This window comes from Dreissena polymorpha, chromosome 6, assembly GCF_020536995.1.
Source record: "Dreissena polymorpha isolate Duluth1 chromosome 6, UMN_Dpol_1.0, whole genome shotgun sequence".
Taxonomy (NCBI): domain Eukaryota; kingdom Metazoa; phylum Mollusca; class Bivalvia; order Myida; family Dreissenidae; genus Dreissena; species Dreissena polymorpha.
The window spans coordinates 46,058,075-46,072,954 of NC_068360.1; the positions used below are offsets into that span (position 1 = coordinate 46,058,075).

General features: G+C 34.4%; 1 protein-coding gene across 3 annotated transcripts in view; it reads left to right on the forward strand.

Annotated features, from left to right (window-relative positions):
• The window catches only part of LOC127835224 (5'-nucleotidase domain-containing protein 3-like), a 35,595-nt gene that overhangs the window by 1,488 nt on the left and 19,227 nt on the right, over window positions 1–14,880 (forward strand). For all 3 annotated transcript variants that reach the window (XR_008028420.1, XM_052361546.1, XM_052361547.1), the window contains exons 2-9: window positions 5,737–5,918; window positions 6,614–6,688; window positions 7,034–7,089; window positions 7,864–7,954; window positions 8,939–9,007; window positions 9,763–9,819; window positions 11,001–11,061; window positions 14,171–14,273. Coding sequence is in view for 2 of the 3 variants with exons in the window: in XM_052361546.1 (XP_052217506.1) it covers window positions 5,737–5,918; window positions 6,614–6,688; window positions 7,034–7,089; window positions 7,864–7,954; window positions 8,939–9,007; window positions 9,763–9,819; window positions 11,001–11,061; window positions 14,171–14,273 (694 nt within the window). In the remaining variant the exon portion in view is untranslated. The remainder of the gene's footprint in view (window positions 1–5,736; window positions 5,919–6,613; window positions 6,689–7,033; window positions 7,090–7,863; window positions 7,955–8,938; window positions 9,008–9,762; window positions 9,820–11,000; window positions 11,062–14,170; window positions 14,274–14,880) is intronic.

Here is a 14,880-nt window from a genome sequence, read left to right on the forward strand (position 1 = left end):
TTGTATTTGTGTTTCTATATTTGTGCACTTTTGTATATGTGTATTAAAACAATGTTTGAATATATTTATGTAATCAATCTAGATATTGTTAAAATGTATGCATGCATTCACTTCTGATGCTGTTAATGTCAATTTATTGCAAATGTTTGTATATATTTATGTAATCTCTGCCATTTTTTTTAAATGTATGTATGCATTTACTTCTGATGTTTTAATATATTTATGTAATGTATTGTAAATGTATTATATGAAGCATTTAAATCGACTCTTAAACAATCTTGAAATAAAACAATTTTGTATTCCCATTGAACAGATGTTACAATCAAAGGTGCGAAAGTTTGATTTCACACCTATACGGTATTATTCACACCTATCCGCCTATATATTATCAGTGGGACGAAACGTCCAATGCCCTCCTACACAAATATCAGTGGCACGAACTGGTAGTGGCACGAAACGTCCAGCACCCCGTGTCTTCTCATTGGATTCGTGCTTAATTTAATACGTCATTTTCGCTCTCGCCAAATACTTCGCGTGTCAGGATTCTATTCAAGTAGATCGAGCGTTTACAACTGCTGACTATTTAGCCGAGAAAATGAGTTTTAAACAAGAAATGTTTCACACAGACATAGATATTGCTTTAATTATGGTAAAAAATACCATTGCAGAGTAGTATTGCATTATAAATCACCAGCACTTAAAACAAACAAGTTTAGAAATTCTGTGCAAGTGGCAGAAGCATTTCTAAGGAAGGCCACGCTCTATTTAATTCGCAGCACTGAGAGCTACCCAACAGGGTATTGTCACAGGTGGAAGTAACGTCCCCTGGATAGTATATTCAAATAAATATATAAAATCATGTTTAATGAGAGAAAAAATGAAAAAAAAGCGAAAAAACTAATCCCCACCCTTTGATATTAAAATCATAACAAGGTCATTAATTAGAATTTTCATAGGCCTTTCTTCGCGGGCCGCAAAAATGTCAAAAATAATAATAATCCAAAGCATTCCTTGGTCCTCTTATGGGCAATTGGACAACCTTTCAAAAAAAGTTTACTTCAAAGAAATCTGTCCAGGCGTTTACTCACAGTCGGTCGATAACCACGCAACATTTCGAACCAAACGGTCTACACGAATAACGATTTCAGCTCTTGTTTATAACACAGACAGGGTGTTAATTTTATTACGAGACAGCGTATATAGCGGACCCTCTTGTTATGTTTCGTGAACAAAATATTTCAATATATTCCATAAAAATATAATAATCATGACAAAGGAAATTAAATGGCGGGTATCTAAACAAAAGCATAATCGCCAAGACTGTAGCATCAGTTCTCTGGGTTAGGACCGCGCGATACTTTCTTACAAAGTCATTCCTTACTTATTTCATTTTTAAAACCAGTTTTTTTCTATCGTATACAGAATTCTATTCTCCTATGCAAGATGTAATTTTTAAAACTGAACTCCAAATATAAACGCTACAAATTGGTATAAAGTACAAACATGTCAACCGTAAATCTAGACTCTATAACGGTGTGATATTTACAAAAGTAAAAGTTATAACTCGCCGGGCTGCCCAAATTAGAAGAAAAACATAATATATATTTATATATCTATAAACTACGTAACGTAGGCTTTCCAATGATATATAATTTGTCAAAATCGGCCGAGAAATGAAAGTATAATATAAAAAAGAAGTGAGAGGGTTCATCAAAATGTATAACCTCGGCGCTGGATGTACGCTAATTGATAGCTACTGGTAACGTAACAAAGTATCGACAAGCTATTTGCCAATACGGTCCCGTTTCATAATCCGTCTCATCTAGAGTCCGTGGTGTACAATCATGTAACTTACATATGGACATATGGTAGACTGTACATAAAAATTAAACAATAATAATAAAATTGAGAATAATAGGTTAGTGTTGATTATAGATCAGGTTTATCATGTGAGGCTTAGAAAACAAAATCAGTGTATCCTCAAGTCAAGTTAAATAATGTTGGGTATTATGAACGATGTGCAGCTTTTAAGGCTCCTGACCTGAATTCATTTTGGAAAATTCTACAGAAATCAACAATTTACAATATGGGATCGATATATAACAACTGTGCATATACTGCATGGTCATATGTTGGGCTATCGGTCATTCAGATTGCCCAACAGCCTTTAGAAGATGACAAATAATAGAAAGCCATGTATAACTAATTAAATTTTGTAAGTTACTGCATGGATGTTTGCTGAAAAATTATTTAAGTGCTCATTACAAATTTACAACTTTTTAAAATCAGTGTTCATAAAAATCAGTGGTTATTAGCTTCGTTTACATACCGTTGTGTCAAGTAGAATTTGGCTGAGGAATTATTTTAATTATGAGCATGCGCAGTAATTTAAAGGGGCCTTTTCACAGATTTTGGCATTTTTTTAACTTATTCATTAAATGCTTTTTATCGATAAATGTAAACATTGGATCGTAAAAGCTCCAGTAAAAAATCAAGAATAAAATTAAAAAAAGGAAAAGAACATTGCCAGGACCAGGTTTCGAACCAGTGACACCTGGAGTCCTGCCAGAGTCCTGAAGTAAAAACGCTTTAGCCTACTGAGCTATTCCGCCGAGTACGCATACTGAACGTATTTTATACGTTATATAAGCAATCTTCGTAGTTTCACAAAATTTAACGACAAAAACAGAACTCTCCAAATTATTCAATCGTTTCGCATTGCAACGCTTTATAATTTTTAGGTTTTAAAATCGTCAAAAGATGCATATAATGGCTCTATTAGACCATGGTAAATGTTCAGTATTACTGTTTCCTCACAAATATCATAACTAAAACGAAAATTTGCGAATCTGAAACAACTTTTTTCAATTTTGTCAATTTACCAAAGCGTGAAAAGATCCCTTTAACATGTGGGGACTCAAAATCAAAGTATCGTGACAACCATTGTTTGTTTATTTTAACAATACATGGAGACTCCGGGGACAAAAACATATATTTTCTGACCAGTTTGACAATTTTAATTAAATTGAATTTCTTTTCTAAAAGCATATTTATTCCGAAAGAAGAACTAATTAGTTTATTTTTCATGCTTTTTTATTTTCTGTAGAATTCGAAATTTATAACTTAATCCAGTAAGTCCAGATGTGTGTGCCTTTATTGAACATCACATTCTCACTTTTGTAAATACTGGCCATGCCCATGTGAAGGTGTATGCAATAACGGTTCATTTTACAGATAAATACGGACCTATCTCAACAACTGCAGCTCTGTAAATACAGCATAAATGTCTTGTTTTAATGAAGAGAACAAGTTTTCCACATTTTTAAAAAATGCATTACCAATTTTTTAACCAAAAGTTAAGATCTCAGGGTTCTGTGAGGTACAAAGTTTTTAGTCAGCAATCAAATATGAAGCCCACGCCATTTCAAGGAAGAATGACGTGATGAAGTGCATGAAGTCTAATTTTTGCATTCTTCTGCAATATGACAGAACTGTAGTTACTGACTTTTCAGAACCTTTTAAGTCATATTAACCTCTTGCAATCTTTATTAAACACATATTTGAAGGAGGAGTGCATGTGTTTGCAGGATGAGTGAAAATTGCAAGGCGCTTGTCCTATAGGACTATAGTGTATTGTTTAAATATTTTTATCCCATGGGCAGGGCTCGACATTAACTTTTGAAGCCACTTGTCCAGTCGGACAAGTAGACCATAATTTCACTTGTCCTGACCAAAAAGCAACTTGTCCTGTCCATTATATTTTATTCTGCTCAGTACTTGGCAAAATAATGAAATAATACAAAATGCTCAAATCATAAAGACTTGAATCGTTCAAAATACATGTAAACATAATTGTAGGCAATTTCAATACAAAAAGAACTGACTAAAATAACAGGAAAACTCAAGATTATTGATTTTTAAACATTATACAAAGCAGTAATACCTGACAAAAACTTGTGTGTTGCCAACATCAAACAGAAAATGTTTAAAGTGATGTATATGTACAGTACTTAACTGATGTTAAAAAAAAATCATTCTATACATAGAGAGGATGTCACTACGTTAATTGTCTGTAAGATCGGTGTGTACCAGTGTCGTAAAATGCATATTCTCTACGAGGGAGAATATTCTTGTTATCTTGGCAAAGAAAAAAATGTTAAGGGTTGCTTTCCTTGTGAACAGTACAGTGTAGTACATGTATCACATGGAACTATCGGAATATCTCGGGCTTCGACGATTACCGTAAACGTATACAAAATATACTCAAAAAAGTTGAGTGATATCTCCACAGAAATAGTGGCTTTAAAGGCATTTTTTCTAAGTTATACAATTATAATGACCACTTGTCCCGTCGGACTAGCAAATTCTTTATCTACTTGTCCGGACTAACAATTTGGCTGTCCCGGACAGTCGGACTACCTTTAATGTCGAGCCCTGCCCATGGGACTTATTTGCACAATCTAAAGCTATAAAACATTAGGTTATTTGCAGTTCAGTATATCTGCAACATTTGCAAGGCTACATTTTTACATTATTATGTATTAAGTATAAAAGTGTTCAATTGTTTATTATCGTAGAAATGTCACGATAATATCTCCTCTTGAGTTATTTGTCCTCCATTCTGAGAAGCTACTGACCTTGAAAGAAGAAATACCAACCTCATTTCGACTGCAGTTTTATTTTGTTAAAATTCTTACCAACAATATTACATAGAGTAATTTTGCCTCATCACTTGGTGTTTGACCAGCATATGAGACTACATTTTTGTAACACTTGCCCCATATATAATTTTATGTTGTATACTATACAAATGTGCTGCTTGCTGAACTAATTAAATTAAAGTCTGTTTTTCACACTTGTTTATAACTTCTATCAGTCAAGTCGTCAACAATTTGTCTGTGAACTCATTTGAGTGCTTAAGGACCATCATGACTGAGTTGTTATTTCGGTCATGAGTGTCCCATAATTAGGTCACATGATCAGATCTTAGGAAAACATTGTTTTACCACCTCTAAATATGGCTCAATTTTGAAGAAACATTGTCAGAATGTATACAGTGCTCCAGCTAGGCCAAAATGGAAGGGCGCCCTGCCCTTCTGAAGCCCTGCCCTTCACAGGCCCCACCCTGCCCTTTTCAACTCCTAGCTGGAGCACTGCTGTATGTCTGGACAATATCTAGGCAATGTATGATTCTGAGTAATGTGCGCCTAAAAACTATAGGTCAAATCTTATTAAAACCAAGTTATGCCTAAAGAGGCCACATTTATGACTGAATCTTGATGAAACATGGTCAAAATGTTTATCTTGACATTATCTGGAATGTATTTAACTTAAGTCAGGGTCATGTGGGTTAAGCTTATAGGTAACTTGGTCAAATTAAAAAACACTCAAGTTTCCACTCTAGGGGCAACATTTATTACTCAAGCATGATGAAACTTATTCAGAATATTTATCTTTACAAAATCTAAACCAAGCTTTATTCTGGGCCATGTGCATCAAAAAAATGTCACTAGGTTGAATCTTTAAATAGACTTGTTTTCCCTCTTGAGGCCACATTAAATGACTCAGTCTTGGTAAAACTTTGCCAGAGAGTTTATCTTTACAAAATCAATGTCAATATGCGAATTTTGGTCAGGTGGGGATAAAAACTAGATAACTAGGTCAATTCATCAACAATTGTTGTCCGTGAACTCAGATAAGCGCTTAGGGGCAATCATGGCCCTCTTATTTCTTCAGATATTCCTATCAATGCAAGCGAGGCGAACCGCAAATACAACATATTCGTCAACAACGAAATTAGTCTGGCTGATATTAAGGTGTATGGCTTTGACTACGACTACACTCTGGCCCAGTACAGAGATGACCTTCACTATGTATTGTATGACCTTGGCAAGGAATCTCTCATTACAAAGCTCAAGGTAAAATTTACTTATTTACCCAACAATTATTTTTCCATATTTGTAGGTCAAGTCCGTAAGGTACTCTTTTGTTGTGTTCATCCCATAGCTTGCAAAGTATTAATTTATTCTTGTGTTAGGAAATGTAAAGGATTAAAATAAAAGCAGTTCGCTGCTAAAATGTATTTTGGTGAAGCAATCATCTAGTATTTATCATACTTGTATTATAGTTTCTAGTTTATTGAGAAGTATTATTTAAATTGTTCTTATTATGGTTGATTCATATTTCAAGTACAAAGTGCTTGCTATTATGCTTTGTATTATTTATAAAATGTGTGTTGAAGTTTATTATCTCAAGGATTGTACAAGAGGTTTTATTCACAATTTTACTAGCTTTTTGAACTTGTTATTGGCGTGCATTTTTTAGGGATGCAATAGGTTACAAAAATCATTAACCGGTTAACCTTTTTTCCGTAACTGGTTATAAACCGGTTATTATGTTTGTTCTAACTAGTCGCCAGCGCAAGTTGGCAGTATGTCTCTCGAAAATAAAAAAATCGTACGAATTATTCCATGAAAAAAAAACATAATCAAATATTTTTTTCCAGGTTAACATTTTCCCGCAAATGTAACCAGTTAACTGGTTGTTTTCGTAGGTTAACCGGTTAACCTATTGCATCCCTAATATTTTTGTAGCCAGATTTATGTGTTTTTAGTATCCTGAAGGTATCAGGGAACAGACATTTAACCCACAGTTCATACACAGGGGTCTGCATTATGACATCAGAAAAGTAAGATTTTAAGTATCATGTGCCCATGTTCACATATGTTATTACTCAAATTGACAAAGCAAATACCATAAGGACATTAACATTAATGTAACAACAGAATTGTACTGGATATATTGAGATATTTTTTTAGTGTTAGTATATGAAACATATAAGTTGATAACTTGTTGTATCAGTCAAACAGTAAAAATATACAAATGTGTGTTTAAATTGTCTTATGCCTATAGATTTTCATAATCAACATCTACAGTTCTAAGCCCTTGTGTACTTATTTACCAGTAAGCATTTCTCACGGTACAATTCTCAAGATCAAATAATAAAGCTGCCTTTTTGTTTTGTTTTTGCTAGGGATTGCTTATGAAGATAGACTCATATCACCATATACAGCTTGGAACAGTATATAGGTACATGTAATTGCTTTTGTATTGAAAGCGTGAAAGTGAATTATTTGGACCTCTTATCCTCCCTGCAAAAGAAGACTTGTCATTGGTTGGTTGGTCTAATAGTTTGTCAGTCTGTTTGCAGACACTTTGACCTGCAAAATTTTATGTTGATATGTTCATTATTATGAAGGAATGGAAGATGTGAAGATTTGGGGTCAACATGTAACAGGGGCCTGTAACATGACATGCTTTCCACAGAGTATGTAAAGATTGTTCTGACTTGAACCCTTTACCACTCATTAGCAAAGTGGAAATAGCTATGTGTAAACAGCATAAAACCAGAACAGCCTGCGAGTATCTTGAAGTCTGTTCAGGTTTTAAGCTGTTTGCTGCTCATCAGTATCTAAGGGTTGGAAATGAAGCCTTAAAAACTTGATTCTAGTAAGAAAAGTCTTTAATTACATTAAACTTTCTAAGGGACTACAAATGCCTCAAAATAAGTTTCTAAGGGGTAAAGGGTTGAAGTCATTAAAGTTGGTACAGGTATGCTGGTGACTTGGGATGAAATGAATCAACTAAGAAGTCAACGTCAAAGGGACTTTTAACATAAAAGCTGTTTTTTCTCTAGACCCATTCATTTCTGTTGATATCTGGAGAACACTTTGACCTTAAAGTGGTATGTCTGGAATGGTTTTGGAACAGAAAGCATGTGATTTTAAGACTACGCTATAAAAAATGGTTGACATTGATTATATGATGTGTTCATGAAAGCATAATTGTTTATTTTACATTCAGGGGAACGACTCAACTGTCAGACAACGAGACTATAGAGCTGTATAATGGTACCCATGTTCCAATAGAGGACATGAACACATTCTATGGATCAGTAAGTTTATTGATTTATTGATCTAATTAAGCATTTCATAGTCTCTATACTGTGTGCTAGTCCCCCAGGTTTTTTGAAGATGCTATTGCCATAGATTTACTTTAGAAGCTTTTGGCTCGGAATTTCTGAACAGGCTATTCCCTGAGATTTTCTCAACAAGCTATACCCCTGTATTTTCTATAGTGTTTCCCTTGATTTTCCAAACAAATTATTCCTCTGGATTGTTTTACCAAGCTTTATTTTCTGAGCAAGCCTATTCCACTGTTTTGTTTTGAACCAGTGGTCCCATAGATTGTTTTAACTAGATTTGTTGTAGGAGAAAACCTTCCCAGAAATATTGAAATAACAAATGTGATAACGTGTGTTTTAGAATCCTAAGATCACTAAGCTTATTTGATTGAAACCACATCCTAAATAAAATATGCTGATAATATACATGTATTGATGGTGCTTGTCAGACTTCAGACAATTTAAGAAATTGATTTGATGAAACAAATTTTGCTGGTAGACATTGATGCAAGTTCATATTTGATTGTAGTTCAAATTTCTTGATGACAATATAACCAAATGTATCAGTGAACATCACTTTTTAGATTTGGGAAAAATAAATTATATTTTCTTTGAATGGGGAAATGATCAGATATTATGCGTGTGATGGCTGTAGAAAAAACCTATGAAAATACACACCAGCTGTCTGCAGCACCTTCAGTTATGATGTGGTATCCTTAACCCATTCATGCCTAGTGGACTCTCCCATCCTTCTAAATTGGATCAATTTATTTCCAAAATTAGGGATGTCTAGTATATTTATTTCTATATTTAAAATATTTCTTACAGGAATTCTTTTAAGCAAACAGCGCAGACCCTGATGAGACGACACATCATGCGGTGTCTCATCAGGGTCTACGCTGTTTGCCAAGGCCTTTTTTTCTAGACATAAATGGGTTAATAACTTCTCTAACTAAAAAAGGGTGTTTATTACAGGGCCCTATGCATCAGCTGGTAGACATGTTTGCACCTCCAGAGATGAATCTCATCACGAATGTCACCGATGTAAGTGCTAAGCATTGCTGTCTTAGTGATGTGTTAACCCTTTACCACATAGATACGTATTTTAACACATTTGTAGTCCCATAAAATTTACATTTAATTTAATAGCTTTCTTACTAAATTTAAGTTTTAAAGGCTTCATTTCAAACCCTCATTAACTGATGAGCAGCAAACAGCATCAAACCTGAACAGACTGCGAGTTACTTGCAGGCTGTTCTGTTTTTATGCTGTTTGCACACAGCCATTTTCACTTTACTTCTGAGTTGGACAGGGTTTATATCTTTTTCTCTCAAATGCATTTATAATACCAGAAAATGACTTTTTGTCAATCAACATTTTTTTATCATTCATGTGGATGTGAAAGTGTTATATGTTATTTTTATAATCATCACAGGGGGATGTCATGTTACTTTTTTTGGTTACCTGACCTTATAGCTCCTGTGGTTATAGACAAGGGTTTTGACTTCAATAATAGACAAAGTATTATTATTAAACTTAGCATTTTGGCCATATGACTTCACCGTACTGAAGGAAAATGTCAAATTACAGACAAAGAGCTATGAGAATTTAGATGCATATATGATGTGTATAATCTAGACATTTATTTGTAGTTGTAATTTGCAATTTTGTACCCAAGTTTAAAGTAAAAAGGCTAGATCTTACAAGTCATTATTACCAATCTTAATGCACTATTTAAAACAGATTGGTATAGATATTAAGTATGGTTACGTCTGTAGTGTTTTATTGTTTCGTTTCAGTATTTCATTGCCAACAACATTGCCTATGACCCAGAGAATGTGTTTTATGATATAAAGGTGAGTGTGAGATTGTAGGGTTGATAGAGACTGTACTTCTGTACTAAGAAAATACACTTCACTGGGTTTATTGTCATCTTAAAATGCTCTGCATGAGTTAAAATGTAGAACTTCACATTTGAATTTTTATTTATTTTTTTACCACATTTATATAGCTGCCCTTTTCATACTCGAGGTGTACGTTCAAAGGCGCTTTACATTTTTTCCCTAATCACTGGGTCATAAGTCATCCATTAACATCTTTGCGCAGTATGCAGCCACAGCACATTGGCTTATTTCCCTCACAGGTACCCATTTATACACCTGGGTGGAGAGGAGCAGATGTGGGATAAATTTCTTGCTCGAGGAAATTTCAGTGGTCAGGGCGGGATTTGAACACGGGACTTCTCGATCCCTAAGCCAGCGTCCTACCATTAGACCACTGCTGCCACTTAAATGCCTAAAAAAATTTTAAAAATGGTTTGAACTTAAGTCCCAGTGAGCATTTGGACAGGAGTATTTGCATAACATGCACAGTCTATTAAGAATTGAATAGCATTTTTCTGCATTTGATTATTGTATGAATTTTATGGAAAATTAGGCCTAATTTGCATAAATGTCAACAGCCTGTTTGAGCTGATTAATATCAGTTCCGCAGTGGTCCAGGGTAAATTACCATGACTGGTCTTGAATGCATGTAATCGGATGGTAATTGCTGCAATCCACTGTGAACATAATGCAGAGGTGTGATCTTGATTTGCATCTTGATGCTTCTGTGGTCCATGCATGGTAATTTAATTCTGCAGTGACCAATTTTGACTTTTGCACGGCAGTAAAAAGTGTTGACATGCAAATGTATACAAAAACCAATCAACATGTATAGCATTAGTACATGAAATGTCTTCTTTTGAGTGTTTAAATAGAAATGTGCCAAGCTCTGAGAAAACTGGGCTAAACACATGTGTGTAAATTGTTTTCCTAGATTTTCCTTTTAAGACAAATCAGGTAAAACACTTCATGCCTAGATTGGATTTTCATTTCATGAGACTTGAACGAAAAATTATGTAATGCAAAAAGTTTAATCTCTGATTATCCTGTGCAGGCTGGAGGATTCTTTATGTACATGCATTAAAAATGTTTTTTTCAAGAGTGCTACTCAAATATTTATATTGATATCTCTTTTGATAACTTCCAATTTTCAGAATGCAGTGCAGGGGATCCATGTATCAGGATTGCTTCACAACACTATCGTCAGTGATCTAGGTTTGCTTACTTTGTGTTTTACTATAAGTGTTCTTTATTGACAGAAGTGTTTGTGTATTGTAAGAGATTTATGTGGTCATACAGAGCATACAGTACACTCCACGCGTTTTCCCCCAAAAACGCGCTCCCTCCGCGGGTTTTTTCTGCTAGCGAGTGTTCACGCGGCGTTGAGAGAGCGAGGTGAACTCGATAAAACGCTTGGCGTTACGCCGCGTTCGCTAATTCCTGTGGCATGTATTACTTTAGCCTAGTCGGTAAATGCAGGCAATTTCCGTTCTTATCAGTGACGCCGCGAAACACCGCGTTAGCAGTGTGCTACTGGGCATGCCAAAAAATAAAAACATTGTTATAATAAATTGTTTAAATCCTGTAGTACATGTATAAAAAAGATAATTGTATAGAAAATTAATACGTATAAAAATTATGTTTTTTAATTCACAGGTACGTCTACAATATGAATGAATATAAGTCATTTGACAAATTAATATTTAAATCATAACACATATAAGACAAGAATAAATGTTCCGTAAAATTTCCAAATGAGAATAATAATTAGTAATCCGAAACACACTACCATTTTTAATGTTAACACTACGTTTACAAATGCTTCCAATATACAGTCATCATGTATATTTCCCGACAAAAGCGCACGAAAATTATGCTGCACTGTAAAAGGTATACTCCTGCAAAGCGTGCGTGTATTGATTTTTTTTATACAAACTTTATAGCGCAGAGAACACTTAATTTTGTTGATTTCGGTTAAAAGTTTTTTTGGTATTTTTTAACAAAATTATATCGCGAATAAGTTGATATTTCCTCCAAAATAATTTCAAATCATACACGCCAAATCTTTATCGTTACGGTATTTTAGTAGAGTAATTATTTTAACAGTAATTGTACTGTAAACTGAATGTTTGACGTTTTGAAAACACGCAAAGCTTGTCTACTGACCTATTGTGTAGACTGCTGTCTGCGGTGTTTTGACAAAAGGGATTAACATGTGTGAATGTCACTCTGCCGATTTGGTCCATAATTACTGGTAAACATTGTTTTGAATGTCGAGGCAGCAAGAATACAACTGTGAATATTAAATGCAACTATCAACTCAATAGTTACCACCTTCTTTTAGCAATCAATGGAATAACCTAACTTCAAAGAGAAAATAAATGCATTAGCGAGCAGAGAATTGACTTTGTTCCGACAATTAAAACCATTCATTATGCATTCGTTGAACGTGTTCACTTGAGTAAGTTATGCCTTAAGACAGGAAGCGGCTTTTCTTTGATTACGTCAAACTGTCAATTCACACAGATTTGCGAGATTTTTAGGGTCCTTGGTCATTTGTTTACATGTTCAGTATAGAAAATCACCTGCTAACATGAAAACTTTGGATTAAATTATCAAAATAAAAACAAAGTTGCAAACTGTTTTTATATTAATTGGTAAGTATAAGTTAAAAGACGCCGTTTTGTTTCTCGTAAATCAACGAGTTTTCTATACAACAACAACTACTTCTACAACCACGTCGGGATCGATCTATCTTGTTTGTTTTTTGTTAATTGTAAAAATTATACTTCATGTACATGTATGTACTTGTAATAAATGTAATTTTATTTGAAAATCAGGAAGTCAAACAAAATTAAATTGATCGTTATCTCGTAAAACGTGGAGTTTCCCCCGCGTTGCCAATGCCCAGGGCCGCCGCGTCGGCTTATCAGTTTTGCCGATCGTTAACCGCCGCGTCCAAAATCATGCAAACGCTGTGTCTGGCGGGATTTTTTTAATCTCCCTCCAGGTCGATCACCACGGAGTATGGAGGGAAATCGGGGAAAACGCATAAAGTGTACTGTAGCATGTATATGGTGTGAAATGTGTGTTTTTGTGTGGAAAAATGAAGGAGTTTTGTCTTGAATTTTGGGGAATAGTGTGATAGCTGAGAATTCTTAAGAAATATCCCATGTAAACATGAAATGTGTGGAAATATGTATCATTTTAAAGGAACATTATTTGGGAAAGGGGCCATTATGTGGCAATTCATATAGAAGATAAAAATCTGATAAAAATCTATTAAAATCTCCCATAACCTTTGCCAGGAAAGACTTTCAATTAACTTGGCAAAATTATTAAACATTTAGTGGCACTTTGATCAACTAGTAAACAATGCAAATTATAGACCGTATACAAGCATTATTTGTATGACATAAAAATTAATGCATAAATTAAATAATTTTCCAATTAAAATAATATCCAATAATTTGATTGCATGTAGTGCTTGACTAGAATATAGCTGATATAAGCCAGTGATGTATTTTAAAAACCATACCCTACTGAAACACCTATTTCTCACTTAATAAAAAATGAGGAGTTTTTTAATTCATTTTTTTCTATATAAAATTTAATTTATTTTAAACATTGTCATATATGGCTGTTGTTCATACAATAAAAACCCATAAGCATGCATGAGAGTGTACAATTTTATAAGGCTGCTTGCATTTTCCACCTAAATTTTAGTATCTTTCCTAAAGACTTACTGGATAGTGTGACTGTATTTTACGTTCTGTTGAATGCAGGTGACAGTAACAGTGTTCCTACAAAGTGTCTAAACACCTTGATATGCGCAATTCATTCAGAGGCAACATTATTTACATAAATAATTTTACAATATTTCAACTTTAAACTTTGAAGACCACAAAGTTAGTAAGGGCGACCTTATTTTCACAGCTGGTAGCCATGTAGTGCATTTTGTTGCTTTAAAAAGTTTACACCCCTGTCAGAGCTTCAGTAATATTTTCACTGCATGTTTTTATGCCCTAGAAGGAGGGCATATAGTGATCATGCCCCCGAAGGAGGGCATATAGTGATTGCACTGTCCGTCTGTCCATCTGTCCGTCACACTTTGCGTTTAGGTTTTGAAAAATGCTCATAACTTCTATGTCCCTTCAGATGTAACATTCATATTTGGTATGCATGTGTATATGAACAAGGCCTTTCCATACGCACACAAATTTTGACCCATTTGACCTTGACCTTGAACTTAGTTTCTATCAAAGCGTTTTGTGGTGGCATATGTAATCCTATTGAGACAGCTGTTGTTTGTTCGTGTTTTCAGAGCGTTATCTGGAGAAGGAAGGGGAGACCAAGACTCTACTGGAGAAGCTGGTCAATACTGGCAATAAACTGTTCATCATCTCCAACAGTGGCTTTCCTTTCATGTATGTAGACCATAGGTGTAGAGAAGTTGGTCAATACTGGCAATAAACTGTTCATTATCTCCAACAGTGGCTTCCCTTTCATGTATGTAGCCCATATGTGTGTCAGGAATTAGGCTTCATCAATCATTATGACCCCCAGAAAAGAATTTGAGAGCCCACCTGTCAGTTGGCATACAATGTTATAAGTTTGTGGAACAGATTACTTCCACATTTCTCAGGGGTTTGAATTTTAACTACAAATATGTTTTTACCATGAAGTGAAGATGTGGAAGACACCTTTTACTTACAAAATGATGCACCATTAGTTGTCTTATTTAAAAATCAGTAAACAGTATAAATTTGAGACAATATGTAAAGTGGACATTTTCGAAGGGGTATCACTCTAACAACCAATGAAATATTCTGACCAAGAAAGGAGGAGTATTCTCCGTTGTAATAAACTACAAATCATAAACTTATCATAATACACATAAATCGTGTATGTAGGTCAAAGGTCAAGCAATAATTCAAGTTCAAAGTCCAAATATAACTAATCTAAAAACTCTTTTCAGCACAGAAATTCTTTGTATTCATTCGCCAAAATTAAAAGCATGGTGATAGAAGATGT